The sequence below is a fragment of the Rhincodon typus genome, chromosome 14 (genome assembly GCF_021869965.1).
Source record: "Rhincodon typus isolate 14 chromosome 14, sRhiTyp1.1, whole genome shotgun sequence".
NCBI classification, from domain to species: domain Eukaryota; kingdom Metazoa; phylum Chordata; class Chondrichthyes; order Orectolobiformes; family Rhincodontidae; genus Rhincodon; species Rhincodon typus.
In genome coordinates, this window is record NC_063345.1 from 31,262,759 (window position 1) to 31,280,365 (window position 17,607).

A 17,607-nucleotide genomic window follows, 5' to 3' on the forward strand; every position below is an offset into this window, starting at 1 on the left:
GAGCAGATGCGGCGGAGGCGAAGGAATTGGGAATAGGGGATAGCATTAAGTGGATGGGGGTCTCCATTTGCCCCTGTCTGGGGGAAATCAGTAGCAGAGATGGGAACAGAGGGCTAACTGCCAAAAACCAGCTCCCAAAACATTGCTTCCAACCGTCTTAACTTTCCTGCCTCCCTTTTCACTGTGTTGCCCCCACTCCATGAGCTCTCCGCTGAAAGCCTGATCACCATATGGGTCTTCATTGCTGTATGGATTCAGCCTCCAGTAATGCTCTCCATCAACCAGCAGCTTCAGGTCAGGCAAGGCTCCTGATTGGATGAGAAACTTACCAGGCAGCACGTAACTACCAGATTGGTCCTTGTTCCAACAAGCCCTCTCACTTTTGTGCACAACAAGTCCATCACTCCTGATCTGCTCCAACAATTAGCGCACAGAACACTAAATCCCAGCTCAAAACATAGATTAAAATGCACTTGCACTGCCAGCTATAAATCACATAATTCACATTTAACATGACAAAGAAAGCAATAATTATTCATCTATAGCCAAATATGATATTTAAATGCACTTTTATTGGCAACTACTAATAATTATTACATTACAAGATTGCAGTCAAATCATTCAAACTAACAATATGTTCAAAATTTTCAGATAATTACTTAGAATGTGGTTTTCAACAGAGCGTGAGTTTTACTGTAGTCAGTTCAAGCTTAGAGAGATGCAGGGATCTGCCATACCTAGATTGTCTTTGATGCACATAGGTATTGGGACTGGGATCGAAACTCCTGGGCATTTTATAATATTAAAAAAATGGATTGACACAATGGCTGCACTGCCAAACAGCATTTGAACAATGGTTTTAGACAAAATAGTCAAAAAACTTTGATCAGTTTTACCTTCATAGGAGGTGGTTGCTGTCGGAATGTGGCCGTTTGCCGAGCATCCTGTTTCCTGGCCACCTGAAGTTGCTGGGCAGCGGCAGCAGCTGCTGCAAGTGACTCTGGGACAGGTGGTTCCTGAGGTTCTGTCTGCCATTCTGCTTTCTGCTTCTCAAAGTAACTAAACAGCAAAAACATTGAAATCCTTACTGACCACCATCAATGGTCCTTGGGTATCGTTGGTGGTTAGTGAAAGACTTACATATTTGCAATCATCTAAACATTCAGGCTGTTATTAATTCTGGGCTGGTTTTCCTCCATACTACATTATTTAGCATTTCATCTTCCATACATTAAATGTTCAAAAGCATTAGGCATATTTCTACCTAAAGTCAAATTCACTGAACCCTTAAAGACACCAACTCTTGCTGAAATATACTTCTATGGCAACTAGCAATCCCCCAGTACTACAATCAAAAGACCCTTCAACAAACAACAACTTTTGTACGTATGTATATTGCCTCAACGTCCTAAGGGAAGCCTCGAAAGTGAATGCTGAGAACCTATTCAGATGGAATAAAACTGTACCTGATCCAGGCTTTGTCCAAATTCTCTGTGTGTGCTTATCATCATAAACAGCATTCAAAAGCAGGAACCCTAACTATCCCCTGCCTTATGCCCCATGCACAGAGGTCAGTTAAAATATTCCAAGTGTTATCCTGCTTGCGATTAGCTAATTCTGGACCAGGAAAGTGATGTGGGAGTTTCTTATCCACGCAGCTTCGTATCATATTTGGCAAGACAACATACCAAGCTATTAAGAAGCAGTTGAGGCAGATTTTGGACAAATGCTACGACTGTTATGACACAGCACAGTAAAACTAGCTTTCTACTTCTACTCATTCATTGCCATTGCACTCTACCTAAAAGTACTTCCAATAATGTTCTAAACATAGAAAAACACTCCTATATATTTCACAGAAGCAGTGAACGGCTGTGGTGTATGTACAAGTGGACACACAGGACCCAAGACTAATCTAATCCCACTATAGCAGATAAAATTTGAATTCAATAAAATCAGAAATTAAAAAGCAGGCCAATTGGTGGCATTGTAATAGCTATCAATTATTGTTATAATCATCTGCTTCACTAATGTCCTTAAGGAAGGAAGTCTGCCATCCTTATCTGGTCTGGCCTACATGTAACTCCAGATCCACGGCAGTGGTCAACTATCAGCTGCCCTCAAAATAAAGTCTTATCATGCCACTACAAATAAAACACTCGAAACAAAGGAATGAAACCTGATGGACCAGCCAGCTTTAACCAGAACATGAGAAATAATAAACACAGCTCTATCAACCTGCAAAGTCCTCCTTACAAATATCTAGAGTTTATTCCAAAATTGAGAAAAGTGTCCTACAGACTAGTCAAGCAATAGCCTGATATAATCATACTCACAAGATCATACCTTACAATGTCCCAGAAACCACCATCACTGGCTATGTCCTGTCCCATAAGCAGGTCAGAACCACCACACTATACAGTCAGGAAGGAATTGCCTCATGGTCCTCAACTCCAGCCCTGATAAAACCTCGTGGCACCAAATCAAACATGAGCAAAGATGACTACTGCTGATTACCAATGACTGCACCCATCCCTCCCCCGCCTCTACTAATGAATCTCTACTTCCTCCATGTTGAGCGCCACTTGGAGAAAGCACTGAGAGCAGCAAGTGCATAGAATGTACTCTGGGTGGACTTCAACGCCCATTACCAAGAGTGACTCAGTAACACCATTACTGATGGAGTTGGCTGAGATATAAAGGACATAGCCACTAAATTTGGACTGTAGCAGGTGGTAAGGAACTAACAAGGGGAATAAGTCTTCTTGCCCCTGTCCTCACCAATCTAACTACTGAAAGGTGCAAATGTCCTCGACAGTGTCAGTAGGAGCGATCACCATGCAATCCTTGTGGAAACAAAGTCCCTTCTCACACTGAGGATACCTCTTTCAGGTTGTGTGGTACTACCACAAGCTCAATGTACATACATCAAACTGATCTAGCAACTAAAATTAGGGCATCCACAAGGTAAGCCAAAAGCAGCAGCAGAATTGTATCCAAACAAAATCTATAAACTCAGTCTGGCATACCTCCCATTCCATGATTACCATTGAGCGAGTGGTTCATCTCTGGTTCAGGAGAGGACAGAGTGACTGTCCTTACCATCAAGGCAACATTTGAACAAATGTGGCATCAGGGAGCCCTGGCATAATTGAAATCAATGGGAATCAGGAGAAAAACATTCCACTAGTTGGAGTCATTCCTAGCCCAAAGGAAATTGGCTGTTGGAGGTCAGTCATTTCAGCTCTAGGACATCAGTGCAGAACCTGGACTATATCCAGGCTTGAGTTGTCAAGTGGCAAATAACATTCATGCTACACAATGGTCAGGCAATGACGATCTCCAACAATAGAGAATCTAACCATTGACCCTTGACAATCAATACCATTACAACACTGAATCACCCACAGTCAACTTCCTGATGGTTACTATAGACCAGAAACTGAGCTGGACCAACTATACAAATACTGTGGTTACAACAGTAGGTCAGAGGCTGATAATTCTTCGGTGAATAACTCACCTTCAGACTCTCCAAAGACAGTCCACTACCTACAAAGCACAAGTCTGGAGTGTGACGGAGTATTCCCCATTTGCCTGGATGATTACATCTCTACCAATATTCAAGAAGCCTGACACCATTCACCATATTGTCAAACATTCAATACTTTCACCTTTGATGCACAGTAGCAACGTGTACCACCTGCAAGATGCAATTCCAAAATTCACAGTACTTTCCAAGGTCACAACCATAGCCAACTGGAAGACCAAGGACTTAAGGGCAAAACTAGGTTAGAATTTTGCTATAATTTGGCTAAGTGTCAATTTTAGTAAGTTTCATGGAGGGTTTCTCTCACCTGTCTTCCCAACCTCACTTAATTACCTATGTACCATTCCCCATGGTAGTCCACTTGTCATAGCTTCACAATCACCACAGCTGCAGGGACCTCCTTAGATTCACAGCACCATATTCAAAATGCAGTTGTACACCAGGTCAACCAGCTGGTAGTCTGGAGCACCCCTGCACCAATCTCTGTCAACTGGCTCAGAGGTTTTAGACAAAGGGAAACCAGCATCCTACTTTGTCAATGGAAACCTCACAGTCCTGGTGGGATGAAATGATGCTGAGGAGGGCTATCCTCTTCCCTCAGAGCCAATGACCTTCTCTGCTCTGTGAGGGTAAGTGCCATCAGCTTCTCTCTGCTACTTCAACACAAACTGTATCTCTGCTACTGCACCCACCACCCCCAAGGCTCATAGTCTAGCACTCTCGCTATCAAATACATCATCTTCCCTCACTCTCACCCACCAAACTCACCCCACCTATTAACCCTGCATGGTTTCTGTACTGCCTAGTCGCTCAGAACATGTCATCACCCACACCAACACATGTAGAAGCAGCAGGCAGGTTTGTTGGGCATTGGGTAAACTGACTTGAAGGCTGGAGGACTCCAAATGCTGTTTGCACCATGCTGCCTCTGGCATGAGAGTGTCTGGCTGCCCCCGTGGACAAGTTGGTTGGCTGTCATTGGGAGGTAGGTCCAGCACAGTCAGCATCTGCTGGCTATTAGCACAGACCTGCACGTCTTCATTTCAGCCAGTGGTGCTCAGCACCAACAGTAAGGTGACAGGAAAACAGGGAACCTTGACCCCTGTCCAGGTACCCGTTCCGCACATGGAGACAGGGAGGAGGAGATCTGGGAATTCAAGCTGCCTCCAGGCCTTAAGCACATAGCACGTCTGACCCCTCTGGAAACAAATACCCTTGGGACCGCCTGACCGAAACCCGAAGGCTAATGGGCTACACTCAAGGGCAAGCACATTCCACATCAGCTACATACTGGTACTCCACTGAGACATAGTAGGAGGGCAGTTGGTGGCATGAGTGTCGCTTCATTATAACATTTGTAAAGTTATGCCCACTTTTCATCATCAGCTATGTGAGCAAATGTCTTTCTAGCCACAACTACTAGATTAAAGGTTCAGAGCCAGCCTTAGTGCTGAAAGAGGTTTTATGGTCCAATGTGTAAGGTGAGCAGCTCCTGCACGATGTGCAGCTTACAGAACATTGGAAGGTCACTTGTTACTTTGGCAACCAGGGTTAATCTTTACAGGATGCAATATATTGCTTGTCATCACAGCCTTTAATGAGATTGATGACTGATGTTGCATAATGTGGTCAAGTGTGCTTGGGGCCAGAATGTGGACACTACACAGTAGGACAGTGCCTAAGGTTCATACACAGAGTTTCATACTCGCAGGTCTCTTTCACCTGCACTGTATTGGTATCTGTTTAACGCTACTGTCCTTTGAAGGGTTTCACATTGCACAAAAGTGGAGTTCCTTTTTTCACAGAATGAAACACTTACCCCGAACACACTAGGTGTGCAGTCATTTCCTTCTTCATTGTGCACTTTCTATTTACATCACGATGTTAAAAAACCAAAATTACACTTCACACAGTGAGTCTCAGACATAGCTTCTCATTCTGGGACATTTCTTACCAAAATGTTCATATTTGCTGCTTTATAACCCTCCCCATCAACCCCATTGGTTTTGATGTTCCCCACATTCCACACAACCCGTTTATTTCACTGTTCCTGTCCGTACTTTACCCCCAAGCCCCATATATAATATAGTTGTGTACTGTGCCCCCATCAAATCCAGGATGGCCGTGAATGAGACAGATCACCCCAACCACCCCCTCCATTTACCTCTTTTCTTCCCATACTCTATTGTCTCATTTCCTTACAAACTGAATTGTATTCCTCCAAAATCACAAGTTATTCCTTCTGCATCCCACCACACTGATTCCAATCCCTACAATTGAGTTCCCCAGCTTCCCTCTAAACAGCAGTGCCCCCCAATACAATCTATTCTTAACTTTTAGTGGATAGACTCCCAGGACTGACTGTGGCCCACTCCGTTCACAGACTTGGATGGACAGCTCCAACTGAAGACTGACCTCTGTGCCACTCCAGACTGACATACCATGGATCCCAGGGCTGGTTGCTCTGACCCATAGCATTGACTGTGGCCCACTCCCTGGACTGTAGACGTACAGACTGCCTGCCAATGCTCACAGCATTCAGTGTCTGGGAAGATTCTGCCCATTATTACAAACAAAACCTTGTGTGAATAATAAAGGGTTGTTAATCAGTAGACTGACAATGTTTTGTTCTAACAAGGAAACATATTTTACAGAAAATCTGCAAACACTAGCCATTCTTGGTATATCTAAAGAGAGGTCATCAACTGAAAAGAGATGTTTGTGCTGTGGGCCCATGTCCCACTTAGATTAGATTCACCAAATCTCTTTCACCTGCAACAAACAGATGAAACAATACGAGCCTAAAAGTTGTACACCCCTCAGATCATAGATACTTACTCCAGAGAAAGCTTTTCTTCTTCCTCACACAACTCTGGTAGCCTTTGCAAACCCAAAGTCATTCTTAAAGCATCCACATGTTCTTTAAGAGGTTTGTATTCCTCATGCAAGCGTCTTGTAGATTCAAGCAACTTATTTAAATCATTTTCAGATTGTTTTATTGTGTTTTCCATCTACAAAGGAGGAGAGAATCTATTACTTAAGTAAACAAATCAACTTCTTTCCCTCCACCCCCTAATTCTCTCAGGTATGAAACAAACGAATGTCGTGATGTATATCTCTACAAAGTGCTGTGTCTCTGCCTTACCTGCTATCTAAACATACATTTTCCAGCAGGGTCATTAGATAGCCATCCTCTAAAACACCAAGACAGTAGACCAAATCTCAACACTTTTACCACAGCCTAAGATGACATCCATTGTCATCAGAATGTAGAATGACAGTTAGTGTTAGGTGCTTTCTCATTTGGCATGGCCCATACTCCGTCATGCTTTCTGACCGTCAATCCTTGGGCTGGATTGTCTTCTTCTGACATTGAGAGAACTCATGATGGCCCCCCAGACTGGAGGACTGGGCAGAATTTTAACCTCACCAAGCTTACCCAATGGATAGCAATTTCCCTAGGGCAGAAAAAGTGGCAGATCAGAACCTGATTTTCATGTAAAGTGACATTAGGATCACCATTTAAATACTAGCTGCAAATGAGATTTATTCTGACATTGGTATCTTTGTTGAGATGAGTGGTTTCTTGAAGTTTCTGAGAGCTGTGAGAGGTAAGTTAAATTTGTGAAGCTTGTGGAAGCCTGCTGTGAAGTCATCTAACAGGTAAGTTTAAAAAGGTATTACCAACTTCAAATGTCATAATGTAAAAGGTACAAGCTAAATTCGCCACAGTCTGACCAGACCATAGCGCTGCTGTCTCATCACAGAGAGATGACTTGTGGTGATTTAACCTGAGAGTCAATACACTTCAGGTGAAGGGCAGAGGTTGAGAAGGAGAGTCTTTCATGGTAACCTCAGCCAGTGTAGGACTGAATCCACACTGTTGGAATCACTCTGCACAACAAACCAGTCATCCAGCCAATCATGCTAACCTGAAAGCAGTGGGGTGGGGGGCAGAATCATAATGTAATGATGTGTGACAGTGTTCAAAGTACATGAAGATGAGGGGAAAATTGGCCCCTTAAATTTTCAAAATGGCTGGCAAAATTCATTCATGGGCGTACACAAGGAAAAGTCACCTCCATAAATAGAATTGATAGAATTGATGGAAGCTGCACTTCCTATTGTGACTGATACTCTCATATTTACTGCTGATGGGCTTATTGGTGAATAGTAAATAGGAGTGAAACAGCTTGTGTCTGCAGGAGAGCAAGCAGCTGGTAAAAGGTAGAAAGAAAGTGCATGAGTCAGAGAAGCCTAGACCAAGGCTAGAGGGGTAGGGGGCAACCTATTGACAGGCCCAGGGGATAGACCATCGGCTGGGTCAGAAAGGCTTTGCAGAGAGATGAAAAGGGTTGCAAATTAATGTGGAATCTCCATTGCAAGGCTGCATAAGTTCAAGCGTTGCGACAAGGGAAAAAATGCAATTGGTGCTACTACATGAAACATTGCTGTCAATTGCTAAATTTATCCAACCGTTTGCCCCCAAAAAATCAACAGGAATCCTTTGAAAAAAATTAAGACCCTTGGGGTATGATCAATTACATATGTTTTAATTGCAGGGATTGATCAAAAAACTCTGTTCTTATTCTGCGACTGACAAGTAAATTAACCACCATTGTGCATGTATTTCAGTGGTTAAAGTGCTCTTATGTATTCAAGAGTATTGTGAAGCCAATTTAAATGTTTCCTTTGTCCTGTGTGTTTACAGTTGATTTTAAGTCCAGAGACCTTGAGACCCAAAAAAGATAGAAAATATGCTAGACTTCTTTCATTGAAGCTCAACTAAGCAGTTGAAAAAGAAAAGGAGCACAAGGCAGGACATCAGATCAGGTAACTTCAAACACTCTATTGTACTGAGATCTGTTGAGTTCAGAAGATTAAAATGTCGAAATAGCAAAGTCAGTAGAACCTCTTGATGGGGGATTAGTTTTTGGTTCTGCCAACAATAGCTACTTTGTGGGACGGTGTATAAAATAAGGAATATTGAGGGCTTGTAAGAAATGAATTGCAATAATTGTGGGCAACTTAACCTTCATATAATTCGGGCAAATCATTTCAGCAAAGGTAGCCTGGAGGATCAGTTCACGAGGTGTATTCAAGACAGTTTCAGGAACAATTTGTTCCGGAATCAACTAGGGGCACGTAATAAGATTAACTTACATCTTGTACTAAACGGATCGTTTATGCAAGAAAAACTATAACATGAGAAAAGTTTGCATTTAATTTGAGGTTGAGAAATTTGGTCTGAAACAAGTGCCTTACCTTAACTACAGACAAGTGCAGTTAGCAAAGGTGGACTAAAAAAACAGATTAAGACAGGAAGATAATGGAAGACATTTAAGGAGATAATACATGACTCGCAAAAACATGTTCCATGCAGAAAAAAAGTTGTACTTAATGGATGTGATGAGGTCTCGCTGGCCTGTTGTAAAGCTGGGGAGAGCCCCGCATGGCCTTTTTCAGGAAGGCCTGCTGGATTAAGCATTGGTCAATCGGCAGGAAACAGCTAGTGGGGATAAGGGGTTCTTTTTCAGGTTGGCAGCCTGTGACCAATGGGGTTTCACAGGGATCAGTGCTAGGACAGCAACTATTTACAATATATATTAAGAAGTTGGAGGAAGGAAGCAAATGTACTGTAACCAAAAGTAGGTGGAAAGGCCGGCTGTGATAGGGATACAAACAGTTTACAGAGAGATACTGATAGGTTAAGTAAGTTGACAAAATGTTGGCAGATGGAGTATAATGTGGGAAAATGTGAAGTTGTTCATTTTGGAAGGGAGCACAAAATACAAAAAAAAACTACAGAAATCTGCAACACAAAGGGACTTGCAGATACTTGTACATGAAACACAGAAAGCTAGTACACAGATGCAGCAGGTAAACAGGAAGGCTAATGGAATGTTGTGCCTTATTTTAAAGGGGGTGGGAGTATAAGTGTAGGGAAGCATTACTGCAAATGTACAAGGTGCTGGCGAGACCACATCTGGAGTACTGTGAGCATTTTGGTCCCCTTGTTTAAGGAGAGATATCATTTTATTGCAGGTAGGAAGATTTACTCGGATGATCCCTGGTATGGAAGGATTGTCTTATCAGCAAAGGTTAAACAGGTGGGGACTACTCACTCGAGTTTAGGAGAATGAGAGATGATCTCACTGAAACGTATATGATTCTTAAGCGACTTGACGGGGTAAATGCTAAGAGGATGTTTCCCCTCATGGGAGAGTCTGGGTTCAGAGTGCAGAAGGTCGTAATAAAGGGGTGCTAATTTAAGACTGAGATGAGGAGGAATTTCTTTTCTCAGAGGGTTGAGAGCCTTTGGAACTCCTTGCCACAGAGACTGTGGGGGCAGATCCTTATGTCTATCTACGACGGAAATAAATTCTTGATCAGTCAGGAATCAAACTGCAGGAATATAGTTACAAGTAATGTTGATCGGCCATGATCCTATTGAATTGTGCAGCAGGCTCGAGATGCAAATGGCCTACTCCTTTCTATTTCTTATGGTCTTATAAGGATCAACCAATCACTGAGATGCAATAGTCTCACATAAATTCCAGGTTTGTATTTTAAATTTTCATTTTCTCCAGATTTCTTTTGTTCCAGTATCACCCACTGGCACAGGATGAACCTTCACTTTTTCTCCATAAAATGCTTTCTGTTGCCTCGATAATAAAGGAATTTTGTAGTTTGCCTTAGAATCAAACCGAGTGCCTCTTCACTTTGCTTTGTCTTAATGGTTTCGATACTCTGTTCCCAATGATCAAGGTGGTAAACTAACATTACACAAGATTGCAACTTAAATTTCAAATTCCAAACAAAATTAACAAGTCAAGGGAATACTCAATGATTGGCAGGGCACAAGGAAGCTCAGAGGAACAGAGGGACCTGGGTTATTTGTCCATTGATCCCTGAAGGTGGCAGAGAAAGCCAAGAACTGTGGATGCTGGAAATCAGAAACAAAAACAGAAATTGCTAGAAAAATGTTGCAGATTTGGCTGCACCTATAGAGAGAAAAAAAGAGTTAATGTTTCAGGTCCAGTGACCCTTCTTCAAAATTTATTACAGCTAGGTAAAGGTTGGCATATATGCTGAAGATGGGATGGGGGAAAGGGGACAGAGTAAACTATAGATGGAGGTGAAACCCAGAGAGAGAGTGAACAACAACTGGGCAGACAAAGGAAAGGGTAATGGTCAGCCTGGGAGAATCAATAGCTGCTAATGGGAATCATTAGTAGCTGACAATGGGTTGGTTGTGATAGCAGCTGAAGTAATGACAAGGCCTGGTGTGTGGGGTTTGCTGGAAGGTCACGAGAGAAGGTACTCAGGACTTACAATTATTGAACTCAATATTGAGTCCCGAAGGCTGCAGGGTCCTCAAGCAGAAAATGAGATGTTCTTCTTCCAACTTGCGCTGAGCTTTGCTGGAGCATTGTAGCAAACCCAAGACAGAGATGTTGGCAACAGGAAGCTCAGGGTCAATTTTGCAGACAGAACAAAGGTTTTCTGCAAAGTGGTTGCCTGAAGGTGGCAGGGCAGGTAAGAAGGCATATGGGCATTTATCAGTCATGGCATAGATTATAAGAACAAGGAGGTTTATGTTGGAGCTGTACAAAACTTTAGTTAGGCCCCAGCTGGAGTACCATGTGCAGTTCTGGTCACGGAAGGATGTGATTGCACAGGAAGAGATTCACCAGGATGTTGCCCAGGTTGAAGCATATTATTATGAAGAGAGGCTGGAAAAACTCAGATGGTTTTCTCTCGAGAAGAGAAGACTGAGATGCAACTTGATTGAAGTGTATAAGATTATAAGGGGCATGGACAGGGTATATAGAATGCATATGTATCCCTTAGTTGAAGGGTCAATAACGAAGGGGCATAATTTTAAGGTGAAAGGTAGGAGGTTTAAAGGGGATTTGAGGAAAATCAATTTCATCCATAGGGTGGTAGGAATCTGGAATGCGCTGCCTGGGAGGAGCGAGGTGAGTTGAGGTGGGAAACCTTACAAACTTTAAAAAATATTTGGATGTGCACTTGAAATATCAGAACATTCAAGGCTATAGTCTAGTGCTGGAAAGCGGGACTAGTATAAATTTAGTGTCGTTTTTGTCAGTGCAGACTTCTTCTATATTGTATGATGATAGTAAAGAAACAATTGAAACATAATAGTGACAGTAATAGTAATTCAGATTTTACAGTTCTTACTGGATTTTAATTTCCCTCTGGAAACTAGAAATTAACAGCATAATTATACGCTTGATCTTTGTACTCTGACATGGCAACTATTTACCTCTGTCACTGTAACTTCTGATGCTGTGGAAGTCACTTAGCTGGATTTGACTCTCTGAAGCCTTCACAGAAACTCATCATTTCGAAACCAAATCAATGGAGAACTTAACCAGAACTAGATAAACCAACTCAACAGTCTGTTAAATTCAATTATATGTTGACCAACAGAAGATGTTTAAATTGAATTAAAAACAGAAGATGCTGGAAATGCTCAACAGGTCAGGCAGTATCTGTGAAGAGGATAATAAAATTACCGGACTGGATAATGGCTGCCCTCTGCTGAGTGCGTTTTTAATGTGAGGGCACATAACGTAGGTTGAGTGGCCAACTAACCATCTTCTCACCCTACCCCCCTGAGCTCACTTCCATAATATCAAGGGTGGGGCAGGTGCCAAAATCAGCAACCCACCCACCAAGTGCAAGCAAATAATTAATTAATGGATTAATGAAGCTTGTTAAAAGTTCAACTGACTCCATTTTACACCCCACACACCACAAAACAGTTGGCAAGGACAGTTGTAGTGGGGGATAAGTTGTAAAATGAAAGTGAGTGAGGGTGTACTATTTTCTGAAGGTGCCCTACGCACATTGATGGCACACCCCACCCACCCCCCCCGACCTGTATATTTAACTTCATTTCTTTTCACAGTTCCCAGGTATTGACAGTACCTTCTATTTTTACTTCAAATTTCCAGCATTTTCTGTATTTGATCTTTTTTATTCAATATTTGAACAGAATGACTTGAACGTTCTTGGTCACCTGAGTTGGCTAAGTAAAAAATCCACCATTTCAGAACTATATCCAAAATAAACTAGGACATGTTTCATTCATTATAAACCCATATGCACCAGATTTAAAGAAGTCAATACCATGCTGACCCTTAACGCTCATGTTTTCTTTCCACACAGTCCCCTCTTTTGGGCTGAAGAGTTTCCAGAGAATGAAAAACAAGATGCCCTTAACATACCACATTGATATCAGCATGAATCAATCGCAGTTCTTCTACATGAGCCATCTTCTCTTGGAGCAGAAGATCCATTTCGTGTTTATAATCTTTCAGGTGTCTTTCTTCAGACTCGAGGGCATCAAATTCTGCCTTCAATCTTGTTTTAATTTTTTCCATTTGCACCGTCTTAGCTCTGCAATTTTATATAAACAAATTTAAGGCAGCATGTTGCTGAGATCCAAACTCTTGCTTTTGGACAGTGCCTCCACAATTTGTTTTCACGGGATATATGTTAAATTACTACTTGCTATGTTGAAGTAATTCAATGTCATTAATAACTTCAGTCTTTATTTACTGAGGCAATAAAATAATATTTGAAGAACTCTTGAGCCCAGGAGAAATCCATTTGATTAAACTCGTGATACTGAAAGGAATGACAGTGGCTAAACAATGGCAAACATTCAAAGGGAAAAAGGGTGAACTACAAAATTTGTTTATTCCTGTCTGATGCAAGAGTGAAAAGGGAACGGTGGTCAAACTATGCCGTGCAATGACAGTTAGAGCTAGTATTGGATCTAAACACAAGGCAAATAAATGGGCAAGCAAAAACAATAAATCCAAGAATTGGGAACAGTTGGGCAAGTAGAGTATGAGAGTAAGCTTGCACTGAACATGAGAACTAACTGCTAAAATTTCTGTAGGTGTGTAAAAAGAAAAAGCTTGGTGAAAACTAATATAGGTGCCTTACAATGGAGGAATTTATAATGAGGAACAAAGAAATGGTCGACGAATTTAACACATACCTCACTTCTGTCTTCACAAAGGAAGACACAAATAACATACCAGAAATGATGGAGAAACACAGAGTTTAGGGAGAGGGAGGAACTGAAGCAAATATGTATTAGTAGAGAAATGATGTTGGAGAAATTGGTGGGATTGAAGGTTGATGGAGCCCCAGGGCCTGATAATCTACATCCCCGGGTACTTGAAGTGGCCCTAGAAATTGTGGATACATTGGTGGTCATCACCCAAGATTCTTTAGACTCCGGAACAGTACCTACGGATTGGAGGGTAGCTAATGTAACCCCACTATTTAAAAAGGGAGGTAGAGGAAAACATGAAATTATAGACCAGTGAGTCTGATTGCAGTCCTGGGGTAGATGTTAGAGTCCATTATCAAGGATTTTACAGCTGAGCACTTAGAAAACAGTGGTAGAATCAGACACAGTCAGCGTGGATTTACAAAAGGGAAATCAAGCTCGATAAATCTACGGAATTCTTCGAGGATATAATTAGTAGAGTTGATCAGGGAAAGCCAATGGATGTGGTTATTTGGACTTTCAGAAGGCTTTCTATGAAGTCCTATATTAAAGAGATTACCATGTGAAACTAAAGCACATAGGAATGCGAGTAGTGTATTGAGATGGATAGAAAATTGGTTGAGCAGACAAGAAACAAATAAGTTTTTTTTCCTGAATGGCAGGCAGTGGCTAATCAGGTACAGCAGGGATCAAGAGTACGACCACAGCTATTCATAAAACATGTGAATGATTTCGATGAGGGAACTAAACGTAATACAGTAACTCAAAATTTGCTCAATGGCACAAAGCTAGGTGGAAGAGTGAGCTGTGAGGACAATACAGAGATGTTGCAGTGTGATTTGGACAGGCTGAATGAGCGGGTAAATGCAAGGCAGATGCAGCACAATGTGAATAAATATTTTGGTAGCAAAAATAGGAAGCCAGATTATTATTTGAATGGCTGTAAATTGAAAGAAGGGGATGTTCAATGAGACCGGGGTATCCTCATGCACCAGTCACTGGAGGGCAGGTGCAGCAGGTCTTCATAGCAAGAGGATTCAAGTACAGGAACAAGGACATCTTGCTGCAATTGTACAGGCCACACCTGGACTTTGAGTGAAGTTCGGTCTCCTAGGCTGAGGAAGGATGTTCGTGCTATAGCAGAAGTGCAGCAAGGGTTTACCAAGTTGATTCCTGGGATGGCAGGGCTGACGGATATGAAGAGATTGAGTCAGTTAGGATCGTATTCACTGGAGTTTAGAAGAACGAGGGTGAGGATCTCACTGAAACCTATAAAATTCTAACAGACTAGACAGGTTAGATGCAGGAAGGATGTTTCCTATGCTGGGGAAGTCCAGAACCAGGTGTTATAGTTTAAGGACAAGGGGTAAACCTTTTAGAACTGAGATGAGGATGAATTTCTTCACCCAGACAGTGGTGAGCCTGTGGAATTCAATACCACAGAAAGTGGTTAAGGCCAAATCATTACATGTTTTCAAAATGGTGGTAGATATAGCTCTTTCAGCTAAAGAGATCGAGGGCTATAGGGCAGGCAGGATTAGGGTACTGAACTCAACAATCAGCCATGATAATACTGTATGGCAGGGCAGTATCAAGGGGATGAATGGCCTACTCTAGCTCCTGGGGTGGCACGGTGGCTCAGTGGTTAGCACTGCTGCCTCACAGTGCCAAGGACCTGGGTTCGATTCTAGGCTTAGGTGACGGTCTGTGTGGAGTTTGCACGTTCTCCCTGTGACTGCGTGGGTTTCCTCCGGATGCTCCAGTTTCTTCCCACAGTCCAATGATGTGCAGGGTAGGATGGATTGGCCATACTAAATTGCCCATAGTGTGCAGGTTAGGTGGATTAACCATAGGAAATGCAGGTTACATGGATAGTGTAGGGGGTGGGTCTGGGTGGGATGCTCTTTGGAGGATCGATATGGGCCAAATGGCCAGCCCCCACACTGTGGGGATTCATGACTATCTTCTATGTTACTGTAAATTGGCAAAATTGTGACTGCTGACCACATATTATACTTGAGCAACCTAACTTCAACGCCAACACTCTCCCAGAGAGAGGAACTCTCCTTAAGTTCTAGCACTTAGCATTCAAACCAGAACAGGCCATTATGATGCCTCTTTTTAAAGAGAAAGCCAGCTTGTTCACTTTCTCACTTTGCTACAAAAATGAACTTGATCAAATCAAAAGAGACGAAGTTAGTTCAGGGGACAATGGTCTTCCCTAGTTATTTATTTCAGAACACTATGGTCTATTAGTGACAGAAGTCCACATGACTGCCCTTTTAATTTTAATTTAATAAACAATTTCCTATTCATGACATCCTACAACTGGAACTGGCTGCTGATTAGCAAAGGTAAATTAATGCCAGCCAATCACTCTTTTGGTAGATTGTATATGAACTGATGTAATTTTCAGGTTAAAGAAAAATTGCATACTATATAATTACCTTTACTTAGTCAGCCAATGTATTTGAGTCACTTAGACCTGCTCATAAATAGCAGCATGATAGCAGTGCAAAAATCAGCCTCCCTCAGAGATGCAAACTCAAACAATGCAGTTGGTTTGGAAATTCTTAATTAACAACTTTAAATACACAACACATAGGAAAAATATTACATCTTTATTATCGATCTTTTTCCTACCACCAACGCCTCAGGTATTTGGAAAAGTTGTGACATGCTATCATGGAACTATAGCTCCTAAGGTGTGAAGTAAAATTATGTTGCCATGATGCACCTCTCACACAGATCATATTTATCAATATGAGCTGAAGCATCCCAACATCCACAGCCCAAATTAACCTTTGAGCACATCCCTGAAAGTAGAGACAAAAAGTAGGTCCATGTTGCAGAAAACATTGTTGGCAGCAGTTATAACAGTAAATAAACAATCTTATAGGATAAATCCTGTCTATGCAAACTGATAAAACCGTTAAGGAATTCTAGATAGACATAACCTATCTACATTCCCTTGCAGATTTTTCATGACCTCATTACAACATGCTCTCCCACTTTTTTTTGTATCATTGACAAATTTTGATTCATTAACACTGTCCTCCTCCAAGCCATCATACAGATAGTAAATAATTGAGACCATACAACTGATCCTTGTGGCACTCCACTAGCTACACCTTTCCAACCTAAAAATGACCCACTAACTCCCTATCTTTTGTGTTTTAACCAATCATCAATCCATGCTAATGCATTATTCCCACTATTGTGAGCTCCTATCTGATGCAATAACCTTTTACATGGCACCTTATCAAATGCATGCTGGAAATCCAAATACATTACATCTACCATTTCCTCTTTATTAACTCTGCTTGTTATATCCTCAAGGAATCCCACCAAATTTGTCAAGCATGATTTATTTTTCATAAAGCCATGTTGACTGCATTTGATTGCATTGGGTATTTCTAAATATCCTGCTATTTCTTCCTTAATAATGGACTCTAGCATTTTCCTAATGCCAGTTGTTACGCTAAGTTCTCTATAAATTCCCAATTTCTCTTTCTCTCCCTCTTGAACAGGGCATTAGATGGGTACATGACAGAAGAAGGAACACAAAGCTATGTTTAAAAGGTTAGATGAAGAAGGTGGATGAGATTGGTGTAGAGCATAAACATAAGCATAGACCAATTTTGTTGATGTTCTATACATTCCGCATAATTTTAGGTGAGCTGACTTGAATGAAGTAGGAAAATGGTGCCTGATCAAGAATTATGTGAAGAATACAGTTAATTGATTTTCTGTATTGCAAATTATGTAAATGATAAAAAGAAACAAACGAAAAAGAGTACCCTTCAAGTCATTACTAAGTATTATAGTGTAGTGCTTAGTGCAATTAAGTGTTTTTGAAATGTAGTCATGTTGCAATTTAAGTAAAGTTGACAGCCAATCCATCACATAATAAAGAAATAAATGACTAGATAACAAGGTGCAGGGCTGGATGAACACAGCAGGCCAAGCAGCATCATAGGAGCAGAGAGGCTGACGTTTCGGG

At 41.6% G+C, this 17,607-nt stretch overlaps 1 protein-coding gene across 2 annotated transcripts in view; it reads right to left on the reverse strand.

The window, feature by feature from the left end:
- Positions 1-17,607, reverse strand: part of zc4h2 (zinc finger, C4H2 domain containing) — a 34,439-nt gene that overhangs the window by 3,588 nt on the left and 13,244 nt on the right. The window contains exons 2-4 of one of the 2 annotated variants that reach the window (XM_020517475.2): positions 12,805-12,976; positions 6,386-6,558; positions 897-1,059 (exon numbers count right to left, since the gene is read on the reverse strand). In XM_020517475.2, coding sequence (XP_020373064.1) covers positions 897-1,059; positions 6,386-6,558; positions 12,805-12,976 — 508 coding nt within the window. The remainder of the gene's footprint in view (positions 1-896; positions 1,060-6,385; positions 6,559-12,804; positions 12,977-17,607) is intronic. The other variant, XM_048605179.1, reaches the window with a different exon arrangement.